At 42.6% G+C, this 13,662-nt stretch overlaps 1 protein-coding gene across 3 annotated transcripts in view; it reads right to left on the bottom strand.

Annotated features, from left to right (window-relative positions):
- Positions 1-13,662, bottom strand: part of FAM120A (family with sequence similarity 120 member A) — a 104,934-nt gene that overhangs the window by 14,719 nt on the left and 76,553 nt on the right. For all 3 annotated transcript variants that reach the window (XM_027098370.1, XM_027098371.1, XM_027098372.1), the window contains exons 11-12: positions 12,557-12,806; positions 4,629-4,743 (exon numbers count right to left, since the gene is read on the bottom strand). In XM_027098370.1, the coding sequence (XP_026954171.1) occupies positions 4,629-4,743; positions 12,557-12,806 (365 nt within the window). The remainder of the gene's footprint in view (positions 1-4,628; positions 4,744-12,556; positions 12,807-13,662) is intronic.

The following is a 13,662-nucleotide window of genomic DNA, read 5'->3' as shown; positions in this document are numbered from 1 at the left end:
CTTTGTACACACAGCCCTTTCTTCTAGCATCTAATGTGTAGGATAAGAAACACTGACAAATACAGTCAACTCTTGATTATCAGTGAAGGACCTTGTTTGTGGATTATCCAGGACTGAGCTTTAACTGTCCTGGTTTCTGTCTTCCCACCTTCCATGCTTATTTTCTAAGGTGATGGTCTCTTGAGAATGCAGTCTTTATGGGTACCAAACTAAGCAATGCCTAATTGTGGCAGGTAAACTGGCTTTTCATTAAAGATAAAAAAGATGGCTCCAGTGCCAAATACTAATGAATTTGATTATCTGATGTTTTGTGCTGTCAGTGTCAACATTCCCATTATCAGCTAACACTGTGTTTTCCAACCTCCCACCCCCTTTTTTTTTTAAATTTGAAGTCAATGCAGTAAAGAACTTCCTGAACCTGGAGAAGTCTGTCCACCCCTCCCAGCCCACCTCTGCTGGCTCCTGCTTCTCTAATGTAGTGTCAGAAAAGGGAACTAATAAACATGTTCAGTTGAGGGCAGGTGGGGTCAGGATGATAGAATTAGATGCCTTTTTACATTTATGAGCAGAAAGGGGAGAGAAAGAGGGTCAAAATGGAAAAAAAAAAAAAAAAAGTCACCTAACTTACTGAGATCCCCACCGGCCTTGTCTTTCTCTGCACTGCAGAAAGGAAGTGGAAACTCCCTTCTTCTGAGTCCTGAGGCAGAAAGAGGGAGTTTCGCCTCCCTAAACACTGACGCTGTGGGAAAGTGGCACAGCAGCAATGCCAGCCCAAGCTTGGAGGCTGCCTGTGCAGAAACCCATCCCCTGGCCCCTCTGCAGGGACCATGGCAACCAGGCCTCTAGCCGCTCTCTCACTGTCAGCCCACAGCCTTCCAAGCCAGAGGAGGGAGGACCAGGTCAAGGCTGAGGGGAAGGGAACGATGGTGCTGATGCTGCTCTAAAGCCGTTTGCTTTATAACAAAGTGCCAGTGGGGTCCTTCTGGTGAAACCCGATACTGCTGTCATTTCTTAGTCACTGGTGGTGTTGGTCATACCCACCCTTAGCCCTTATTTAACTAATACAGCTCAAAACCATTTCGGGCAGATGGCCATCTGCGTGCTGAGGCTAAGCAATGGGAGCCGGTGCATGGAACACAGAAGCACCCTAGTTAGAACAAGTAACCTCCCAGTGAGCAGATGGGAGGAATGGATAAATCTACATTATCCACACACATATATATTTATTTTAAATGGCCTCATCATTAGTTGAAGAACTGTGTTCTTACGGGTTTAAAAAATGATTTTCAAGTCAATTTGTTTTAGAAATAACAACTACCATTAATTCAATAGAGAAAAATTCTTAAAATAAAAACCGCCAAAATAATGTGAATAAAATCTCAATTGCTGTGTGGATTTCACTTCATTCAAAAAAATTTTTAATTACTTTACGTGGTGTTTTATATTTCATCCCCTAAATGTTAATTGCACACATAATACTATCTAATATTTATGGGGCACTTAATAAATATGTATCAGACATCACTAAGTATTTTTCCATATATTATTTCATTAACATCTCAACAATCTCATGTATGATACTGCTGGTAGTACTCCATTTCATAGATGGAGAAACTGAGTCACAGAGAGCTCAAGGTCACAAAACTGATCTGGTGGCACCAGAATCTGAACCCTTGATCATAGAAATGGTTGCAATATTCACATTCCAACCTCATTCTCTTATACCACATAAGATAAAATATTCACCATTATTCAAAGTTCCTCAACTAGAAAAATAGTGACAAAATTTTATGATCTTACAGGAAATACAAAATGGAATGTAGCTCTGGCCAATTAGTTCAAGAACCAAATTCCAGTGAGGTTACTTGGTCCAACTTTAATTACTGGGCAACAGACTCTTACTTTGATTTGTCATATTTACCTATACGCACAACAATTCTTACAGGTATCACAGACATGCTGCACGTCCCTACTACTGTCTTTAAAGCTCTTCATTTTCCATCTTTTAATTCTGCACTTGGCATGTGAAACTGTTAAAAGAATTTAAGGCAATTATAGGGATGTCAAAAGCAAGGGAGAAAGAAACTGGATAAATATTAAAACTGTGCAAAGGTCCTTCTCCTCATCCTTCACCCGCCCTCCTCCAAACACAGTGTCAGTGCTGATTTTACCTTAGTCATTATTTTTGTGCTGGTAACCTAGGAGAAGCGCCACAAAAATAAACCAGGGAAAAAGTGAAGGCCGTCAGTCAATCATTGTCATGGATCCTCAAGGAGCCACGCAGAACACTCAACTATTCAGGGTCGTGGCGGGAGGACAGAGACTGGACAAGATGAAACTCTTGCAAATTCATTTAAACCAACGGTTTCAACATCTTTTCCCACCAAACCTCCTATCAGAATAGCCATCAAGAGGCCAAACTGTTCAAAATTAGGTCTTTTCTTTCTCTTCTCCTATTTATTCTCAAAGCGTATAATGGACAAAAATGGGAGAAGAAAAACAGGATCTGGGCAATCCACAAACTGGATAATGGCCCCTAAAAGAACAACAAAAATCAAGAGTTGACTATATCCTCAACAGGAAAATGGTATTTTATAGAAAAGCATCGTCATTGCTTTTGAAATATCAAAACAACTTTAACGGTTAAGTGAAAAAGCAATTTTGAAATTTACTTTTCTATCACTGAACTTTGGGACCCTCAGTCTCTGCATAGGGATTTTTGTTCATTTAAATAATGATTATTCCTATCAGTTCTCAGTCTGATAGCTGAGAGGATCTCTGATCTTAAAAAAAACCCAACTATCTTTCCCCCCAATGAATGCTGTTATTTTCCCTTCCAGCTCTTTCAGAATTTATGGTGCTCGTGAATGAAGCACTAACGATGCAGGCTGTCCTTGGTGAAAGGAACACAGACCTCCAGACCAGCAAGACCCAAAGGGATAGTGGTGGGCTTGAAGTAACTGCACATAAAATGGGTCTTTCTAAACATAGCTCTAGAAACGCCTGGCTTTAGATGAAGAATCAGGAGAAAATTATGAAAGCACTAAGACCTCAAAAGAACCAAAATGAAAGCTTAGAGTGCGACTGTCTTTCAAAAGTTATATCCTATGTGTTGATCCAAAAATGAAAAGGATATGGGAGAAGATGAACTTTGAGTAAAAGCAAGTTGATGGTGAATAAGGCTTGGTGGGCATACCTGATACCTGGCGGTCTGATTTTCAGAACTGGGATGTCAATACTGATGTAATAATCTAAATAAGAGAAACAGGAAGTAGAGGTAGAGGGATGGCACCACACTCTAGTAAAAGTATTTACAACACCCCTGAGCACAGTCTGCTGATGAAGATGGTGGCGGTGGCACCACACGCTAGGACACAGGGAGGGAGAGCCTGCACTTAGTACCAGCCTCTCGGGGGGACACCCGGCCAAATATTCTAGAAGGAAAACTTCAATTCAAAACCATTTAAAAAAAAATAATTTCTGCCTAACAAACAGAAAAGCTTAAACTACAAAGAATACAATTTGAGGTAGATTCTCCTAAGTTTGGTTGTCTTTAGTTTAGCTTGTTTCAAAGTCATCAGAAGCCTAAGGTGACCACAAATGACATGGGCTCCACACAGTTCAGGGTCAACACCGGATTACTGAATTTAACTCAGTAGTTTAGGGGAAACCAGAGATTTATTGAGCCCCAACAGGAGAATACTGAAAACCCATCAAATGAGCCTAAAACTCTTCTGCAGGGAAAGAACGCCTTCATAAAGAATGGCAAAAAGATCTAAAAGTGAAGGCGATTTTGTCAAAAGAGATTACTTGATTACAAATCAAATTCTGTAAAAAACAAACAAAAAACACAAACAACAACAAAAGAAAACCAAACCAATGGCAAAGAAAAAAAACAAAACCCTGTACATTAAAAAGAAAAGGCAGATCCACTAATTTAGCTAACTCTGAAAAGTCTTGAATTTTCTAAAATTTAGTGTAGAAATTAGAAAGCGAGTACAGCCATGTGGACACAGTGACTAATAAAAGTGCACTGAAAAGATAAGCACACCAAAAAATCAGGTGACAACATGGAGAAAATTAATACTGTCAAAACAATTAAAGAAAAAAAGGAATACTAGAAGGGAAAATTAAAAGGAATACGATGTTAAATGCTGACTAAAAGGGCACAGGGATGATGACATAACATTGTTCTTCAAGTGGTTTTTTTAAAAGGGATTTACAATACTAGGAGGGCAAAGACTATTTTTTAGAGAAAACGAATGTTGTATTTAGGAACAACAGAACGAAACAAGAAAAAGAATCCTGGCCAGATGTTAGTAAATTCTTAGGACCAAGCCCTCCCAGGGTTTGGGATCCCCACCTGAAATAAAAGGCAAGTTTATTTCCTGATGTGGAAAACAAGAATAAACACCCATTGGTAAACAAGGGAAAACCTTTATCGAACAAAAGTAGACTTGACTGTTTCCATAACCGGGAAGGAAATTCCTTTTGCCCTGAAGGCTCTAAGTTCACGTCATTATTATAACTAGTTTAGTGCACTGAGTGACTCCTCCGTGAGGTTAGCTGTGTCTCACAGAACTCCAAAACAAGACTTCCCAAAACAAGGAATGAGGCTTGTCAATTACCTTGAGCTCCTGCAGCTGATCAGGCTCATAGAGTTTGGGGGACAACGCCTGTGCCAGGAAGGCATCCAGCTCCTGGCGACGCAGTATCCGTGCTCCAGGCCATTGCACCATATACCTACAGCGGGTAGACAGAGAAGGCCTGGTGTCAGGATGGAGCAGTCACCAGTCACATGCATAACCTGGTGTTCAGGTTCTAAGGAGACTCAGGAGGACACAAGCTAAGGAGGCCTATATGGATTTCTTACCCAGCTTTTCTATTTTCACTGGATGATGCCAATTACAAGTGAAAACCTAATCGTCATCTGCGCTGATCAGAATGTTTGGAGTAATTAAAAATAACACTAAATTTAAACACACTGCAAACCAGCCGGTAAGTGATTTTCTGATACAACTTTACTTTTGTGAGGTAAAAGTTAAGCACAAATTTTACCCTGAAACCCTGAAAATATATGTTAAGCGCAAATTTATATGACTTATCTATTTTAATTCAAGACAGGATACCTGGGAGGCAGGCCCTAGGTCCAAATAAGCAAGATTTATCTCCTGATGAAGAGTAAGTGTTGTGCGAACCGTCTGCACAGAAGGGGCTCTGGCAGTGGCAGGTGAATGCCCTGCAGTGGAATAGGAAGGGACAGCAGGGACAAGAACTAAAGCTTCAGCCTTCAGAACTGGTACCTGCAATCCCTGGGGACACACAGACTTACTGGGGCCACCCTGGTGTGAGCAGCTAAAGGGAAATCAATTTCTACAACTTCAACTTCCATTTGTACTATCTACCTGAGAACTGCCAGGTGTCCACAGTCCCTTTTCTCTGCCAATCATTTCCCCTTTACTCACCTTGCCGCACGGCACTGCCCCAGTGACAACCTCCAGGACATTAAGCCAAAGCACAATCCCAAATAGTATTTGGGTGTGAGAGAGTAAAGGGATAACCACTAAGAACTTCGTCATAAGTCTCATTGCATGTCCAGTGGTTCCTAAGTCTCTGCATTCAGCAAACTTGAAGGATGACCTAGCCAAGTTGCCAGATGATCACCAAAAATAACTTCTGGAGATACATAGATCCCTATGTGATCTCTGGCAAATAGCTTAAAAGGAGTCTGGAGAACTGTGACAAGCCTAACAAAACTCTTTCTAGTACTGTCTGCTGAGAACGTTTTCTCAGTGCTTAAAATTTAAGTCAACAAAAATCAGCATCAGAGTTGGTACAAAGCCCGCTCTCATTTCCGTAATAATTAACATCCACCCGCAGGAACATAAACTTAAAAGGTGAAGGAGGAAGTTTCATCCAGCTGATTAAGAGAAGTATTTTCAATAAAAATCCCAATAGAAAAATGAAAGTGCTTGCTGGTGCCAGGCACTAGTCTGAGTATTTACACACACTGATTCCTCAAGTGGTCACAGCAACTCTGAGGCAGGAACCATTACTATCCCATTGTAGAGATGGGGAAGTGGAGGCACAGAGCTTATATACTTCATGGTAAAATTATGTAGTAGAAGCAGAAAGGGCATGCAATTTCAAGGTAAACAAACAGTGGGTGTATGGTATTTAGATTCGAGTGATGTAGAAGTTTTACTTCATTAAACTGTCAACATTTACAATGACAAAAATAACACCCTTTGCAATTGTTTGAGTGCCAAATATCTTAAATAAAACAATCATACTGAGTTTTTACCAGGGCTTGATGCAAGAAACAGCAAATCTGAAGAAAGTCTCCCTACTTTTCTCTGAAAAAAATTATTGTGGAAAGATTTTGCTCAATATACAATGTTCTTTGCCTAAGTATCCATGTTATACAGTCTTTTTCTTTCTTATTTTTTAAAAATGGTGGTAAAACACACATAACATAAAATTTACCACTTTAACCATTTTTAAGTGGATAGTGCAAGGGCATTAGGTACATTCACGGTGTTGCACAGACATCCTCCCACCATCCATCATTACAACTCTTTTCGTCCTGCAGATCTATGAAACACTAACTCCCCTCTTCATCCCCTAGCCCTAGGCTAGACGTTTCTTTAAAAATTATGCATCAGAAAAAGATTGTTTTGGGGACAGGCTGGTTTTCTTAAGATCTTTCCTGGTTTTTCTGGCAGCAAAGACTCTCAGCAGTCAGTTCAGCTGCAACAATGAAAAGCTTTTTGGGTTAGAATACCTACCACTTCCTCCATTTGGCTTTCTATTTACATTTTAACAAAGTCACCCTTTATTTGTTTTTCAATGTAAGTCCTCAGAAAGACTTTCTGGATGTAGAAAGAGTATGAAGTGTGTTCATAAAGATACACATGTACATAGATAGACAGCTTAAATACCATAGAACATGGATGGCACCAATGGCACTGCAGTCAGGGGCAAAGGTGAGAGCAGCAAAAACTGACCCTTGGTTATCTCACGTGTTCACGCTCTTCCTATCTGTGCACTGACAGTGTTTTCAATCACTCTGTGTTTCTCAGTTTTCTCTAGACATTCTTTTCCATGTCTTCTTCCTGGGTCGGGTCTTAAGTTTCCTACCGTGGAAGTCTGAGGGTATCTGCAGTTCCCCCTTCGTCACCTCTCCTCTCACTCCCCTTTAGAAGCACGGAAGCTGGAACAGAAGCAGGTCTCCACATCACTTGGGGGACCAACGTGGTCTGCCTCCTATTGGCACAGATGGGGAGCTGGACCCTGGTATGCTCCTTGGGGTGTTGGAAAAGCCTGCACTTGTTTGGGGGCTCAAGCCCTCTATCTCCCTTCTTGTATTTATTAAGTTCCTCCAGAACGTAACTCAGTCTGTCTTCTCAGAAGCTGTCTTGGATAAGGATCTCGTCTGTCTGGTCTCAGCTGTACCCTAGGAAAGGCTGCTTTCTGTTCTGTTCTGGACACTTGCTTCACCCTCACACTGAACCTCTGCTCAGATGCTGGCCCCTCCTCATCTTCACTACAAGGATTTCTAGAGATTTGACTGCCATTTCTTCCCCCATTCTCCTGATTGCTGTTGTATGGGTGCTGATATCACTAGTGAAAGCATAGAGAAAACCACCACCTCCCGGCTGGGGTATGCCTGCCCCAAGGGCAGAAGCGGAATCTCACTGCGAAGGAACAGAGGCAAATCTAGACGGAGAAAATAGTCTACCCAGAGGTTGACAAACTGCACCCAGGGGCTGGCTGCCTGTTTTTAAACACAATTTCCTGGAGCAGCCACACGCATCAGTTCACATGCTGTCTAAAAGACGTATGATCTGCAGGTCCCTGGTCTGCAAACAAACCAGTGTTTATTCTTCAGAAACATCTCTGCATCAACCCAAAGAAACACGAGAAGCTGCCTGAGATTGGAGGAGACAAGGCACCTGAGCACAAGCACAAGGCAAGATTTTGTTGCTAACAAAGGATGTTATTGGGATAATAGGAGAAATCTGAGTAAGATCTGTAGATCAGATGTATTAGTATTATTTTTCTGATTTTGATAATGCTCTTGTTTTTTTAGGAAACATACAGAGTTTAGGGGTAAAGGGGTATCACATTCACAACTTCCATTCAAGGGATTAAGGACAAACACACAGACACATGGAGAGAAGAGGAGAAGGCCACTGCAGTAAAAGGTTAATATGTGGGGAATCTGGGTGAAGAATAGCCACCAACTTTTTGTACTAATCTTATAATTCCTTCAAGTTTGAAATTATGCTAAAAAAAAAAAAAAAGATTAAAGGAAGGGGAGAGCCTTTGGGATGACAGCCCAACCTTGTGACTGCGGACATTTGCCCCACCCCAGCCATCAAGGCCAAGGGTCATGCTGTGTGGCCTCCACAGGGCCTTACCATATCTGGGACACAGGCTCTGCCCTTTGTTGCCCCCTCCCCCATCCTCAGCAGACCTTTGTCACACAGCTGCAATTTCGCCAGAGAAAGACCACTGGGCCACGGCCCCAGCCACAGCCTGTCCTTGGCAGGCCCTTGGAGACATACACCAACCCTCTTACTCATTTGCACCGCTCCCCCCAACAAACCCCTGCTCCATGCCCTTCCCACTCTTCACCCCACGTTCTCAGCAGGTCATACCCATCAATCAAACAGAAGCCATGCAGGGAATCCTTCTTTACCTGCTTGTCCCTGTGGCCCAAAACACTCACGAAGGTAGAACAAATTCTCTTCGCAGAAGTGGACCAACCCATTTACTGGTGTCCTGGCCCCAAATCCCCAAGACTGGCCCCATAAGCCATTCTCTCTCATCTCTCCCCAACCACCTCGCCTCAGTAAGCCCCTCCTCCTCAGGATCTGAAACTGTGAGTCTTTCCAAGTGGGAAACTCCATAGCTCCAAGCCCATAATGCACACAACAGTCTGCACAACCAAGCATGTCTTCTGGCTTCCACCAGAGTAGCAAATACGAGGGAACCTGAGCTGCACTCACTGTAGCTTCTCGACACCACAGAGATAAGCACAGGAAGAGGTTTGGTGAAATGAGAGATTACTAGCTGCATTTATTAACCTTTTCAAGTTCTAAAATGAGCACGTTTTTTATAAACAACACAAAAAAATAAAAACAGGGACCAGGACAATCCTGAAATCTGGAAGGACTTTCCAAAGGCCATCTGAACAGTGCCTAAAAGAAGCATAGCTGTTTCTGGGGGTAATGGCCAAGGAAGGGCCACAAAGACAAAGAGTGGGGCCCAGTAATGTATCTGGAGAAAAACATGGTCCGAAAGGATACATGCACCCCAATGTTCACTGCAGCACTGTTTACAATAACCAAGACATGGAAGCAACCTACATGTCCATTGACAGAGGAATGGATAAAGAAGATATATACAATGGAATATTACTCAGCCATTAAAAAGAATAAAATAATGCCATCTGCAGCCACATGGATGGACCAAGAGACTGTCATGCGGACTGAAGTAAGTCAGACAGAGAAAGAGAAATACCGTATGATATTGCTTATGTGAGGAATCTAAAATGAAATTATACAAATGAATGTATTTACAATACAGAAGTGGACTCACAGACTTAGAGAATGAACTAACTTATGGTTACCAGTGGGGGAAGGGTGGAGGGAAGGGATTGTTAGGGAGTTTGCGATTGACATGTACACACTGCTACATTTAAAAAGGATAACCAAGGGCTTCCCTGGTGGCGCAGTGGTTGAGAGTCTGCCTGCCGGTGCAGGGGACGCGGGCTCGTGCCCCGGTCTGGGAGGATCCCGCATGCCGTGGAGTGGCTGGGCCCGTGAGCCATGGCCGCTGGGCCTGCACGTCCGGAGCCTGTGCTCCGCGGCGGGAGAGGCCACAGCGGTGAGAGGCCCGCGTACCGCAAAAAAAAAAGAAAAAAAAAAAAAAAAAAAGGATAACCAATAAAGACCTACTGTATAGCACAGGGAACTCTGCTCAATGTTGTGGCAGCCTGGATGGGAGGGGCGTATGGGGGAGAATGGATATGTGTATATGTATGGCTGAGTTGCTTTGCTGTGCACCTGAAACTACCACAACACTGTTAATTCGCTATACTCCAATATAAAATAAAAAGTTAAAAAAAACACAAAACCCAAAAGATATATATAAAAAAAAAGAGTGGGGTCTGGTCACACTGTCCAGTCTGCACCCACCAGGCAACCCAGTGTCCCAAGAGGCCCAGTGCATGGAGAGACAAGACGTGAAGGCACCGCCACCCCAAGGAGCATGAAATAATGTGAGCACTGTGCTCACATCAACACAGCAGTGGCTTGTCCTCCACTAATGTACGGCTGCTTCTGGCCAAGAGGCAGCCAAACAAGCCTTAGGCACAGCACACATCATCCTCACTCAGTGCCCAGTGGGACCTTCAGGTGAGGTATACGGTAGACAGTTAGCTGTCCACCCACTAGATTAAAGGCCACACATCATTTTAAACTCGGAAGAAACACAAACAAAGTAACCAAAATTATTACCGCTAATTTGATCTTAGAGCACCCAAAGTCTTAATCTTAACGTTTTGGCTAATATAAAATGAACTCTCCATCAGAGGAAACCAGAAGAGGATTCTAAAACCAAAACAAAAAAACTAGTCTTTCTCACTAGCTAATCCTCAATGGAGATAATGATAAGAAACTGATACAGTAGGCTAATTTTAGTCAACCTCAATTTAATTAAGGAAAGGCTTCTAAATAAGTTATTGGCCTTAAAGTCTGTTATGAATGTAAGAAACTTCAGGAAAGAAACACCTGACTAAAGCTCTGCCCCCATCCTCAGGGAGCAGGTGAGACCCAGTGGGGGTCAGGGGACCATGGAGAAGGGGCCAGCCCAGGGGGATGGGACACACAGGGCTGGGGCCTGTGACGACCTGTATGGCAGCTGGGCCCCATGCTCTCACTGTTTGTCAGGGCCAGAGACCATACACATGGGAAGGGAGAGCTAGGATGGCCAGGTTGAAGAAATCAAAAGCGGAAGTCTATAAACATGCAGTTGTTTGTGTGCCTGTATGCATACTGGGGAAGGTCTGGGAGCAGCAAAGTTGCTGTCAAGAGCCTGGTGTCCAATACTGACCCCATCACTAGAAACCAGGGCTGCTAGGAAAAGGGGGCATCCACGGTAAGGTCAGAATCTCTGCACAGAAGTGCTCACATGGAGGCCAGACTGACGAGTCCCCCAACTGGCCCAACAGGTGACAGTGGAGTACCAAATTACATGACAGCAGTAGTGGACCACAAGTCATCGATGAAGCCAGGAGCCCATGTTGATATAAATACACTGAAGTCTGAGGAGGAATGGCATTTTTACACAAAGTGCCTCCCATGAAATCGTATCAGTTACGAGGGGGACGGAACGGCCTCGCTGGAGAAGCCAGGCAGACACCCCCTTTGCCAAGTGGTCAGAGCACAGATGCACAGCATGGATGAGACAAGGAGGAGCAGAGGAACAGCTCTTCCCTCTACAGCATCTGCTGAAGACCAATGGGACTTCACCTCCAAATACAAAGGGAGGCTCTGAAACAAAACCCTGAAGTTAAGATAGAAATAAAGTATTAATGTTGATTGATCCTGACGGCTGTATTGTGGTTACATAGGACAGTGTCCTTGTTTGTTAGAAAATCACAAGTATTTTTTTTAAACATCAAGTATTTAAAAAAAAAAAAGCTCTTTGTATTATACTTGCAACTTTTTCCTAAGTTTGAAATTGGTTCCAAAAAAAACCCTCAAAAAACCAATTCACCTGATTCAAGTATACAGGCCAATTCAAATTAACTTCAGAACACCAACAGTGTCCACATAGGCATCTGTGGCCCATTGGCTGAGACGGTCTGGAAGCACAGAGTGCCCACATCTAGGTTTTTAAACCCCTCTCTCCAAGGCAGGAGCCAGCCCCTTAGAGATGGCAGGTCCCAGGGCAGGGAAGATACAGGACAGCCTGGGCATCTTGTGGTGCCAGAAAGCAAGGACATGCTGGGGGGACAGGGGACATAGGAGCCACTGAACGAACTCCCAAGGTCTGAGCTGGAACAAACTGAACAACCAAGTAACGAGGTTATATCAGGTTATAACCCTAGGAAGAGAGATAACCATGAGTCCATACTGATCTACATATGCTTAAATAAATGAAGGAGGAAGAAGAGACACATTTTCCCTGAAGAATAATTACAAATAATACATAATATAGTTCCCCAATAGCCTTCAAAAGCTTTAACATTTAAAGGATAAACTATATTTAAAATCATTATGATATTTACATAAAATACAGGTTCATCAAATATACCTATTCTATAAACATACTATATAGCATCAGTTCAAATCCACATTGCATTTACATGGCCTATATTTCTATAATATATGAAAATATGAGATGAGGACAAACTTCAACCGACAACATGATTCATCTGGAATAACCCCCACCTCCTTCACACAGAAAGCGTCTTGGAGAGGCATTTGTACAAGCACCTGCTAGAGAACACGCAGCGGCTGAGGCAGCGGCCAGCAGCACCTACCGTAGGACGCAGCACAGCACCGTGAGATGAGTGGGCACGCTGGCTGGGTTGAGCATGGCTGGTGTGTCTGACCTCATGCAGGCCAGGAAGGCCCTCATTCTGCGGTTCTTGTCCTCCACTGCCTTCCCCAGCCAGAGTCTCTTCAGATTGGGGCAGGTCCACTCCCTGAAGGCAAGAGCTTCCACCAATTCTGGGGTTTGTGGAGATTTCCCTTTGTAAGCTGCCCACTCTTTAATGATCACTGGTGAAACTACAGGAAGGAAAATCAGAGAACCATTTATGCCCTATCTCAGCTATTTTAAGCCTAACAAAAACAAACAGCTCTAATAATTACAGTATGGAGATGTCATTCTGGTATAACAACGGATTCTCTCATTAGTAAGCCATCGGTCATCAATCCTCACCTCTAATCCTCATTTTGTTCTTTATGAACTTCGGTGACTCATTCAGATTTTCAGTCCGGCCACCAATAAATTTCTTCTCAATCAAATCAAACTAGATTTCCCCATATAACTAATATGTGTAAATCAAGGATGTTAGATAAAATTTGTTTTCATATTATAAATCCATTAATAGTTTTAGTAATAACAATGGGTACAATTTACAGAAAGTATGTGATTATCACAGAAATCCATGGAAAATCCAATTTAGATAGCTAAATTGAACTATTGAACCTAATTGAACCTTTTTCTACATGTCATACTAATTAGATCTGAGAAATAATTTGCATTTGGTAGCCACTTTACTTAAGGACCTCCTACTTTAACAAATATAACTGTTGAAGTCTATTTTAAAGATTGGCAGGGACAAACTACCACGTAGCGAGATCCCCAAAGCCCAGTAAAGTGGCAAGCGGAAGCGACAGTCCATGTTTTGAAATTCCAGGTGAAGTCAGCACACAGTATTTCTCTTCAGCAAGACTGAAGACAAACTGTAAAATTCCCCATTTCACTTCAAAAAAAATCAAGAAGTTCTAAGTTGATTTCATATAAAAAATGACCTTTTATCCACCGTAGTCTTACCACTATTAGCATCAATTAATTCTTAAAACACACAAACATGCACATTTTCCCACATCATTTCCAAATAACTTAAGGGAGAAACTG

Source organism: Aethalodelphis obliquidens, unplaced genomic scaffold (assembly GCF_003676395.1).
Source record: "Aethalodelphis obliquidens isolate GAN/ISIS:26980383/991018 unplaced genomic scaffold, ASM367639v1 scaffold122, whole genome shotgun sequence".
Taxonomy (NCBI): Eukaryota; Metazoa; Chordata; class Mammalia; order Artiodactyla; family Delphinidae; genus Aethalodelphis; species Aethalodelphis obliquidens.
This window is presented reverse-complemented; position numbering and strand designations above follow the sequence as displayed.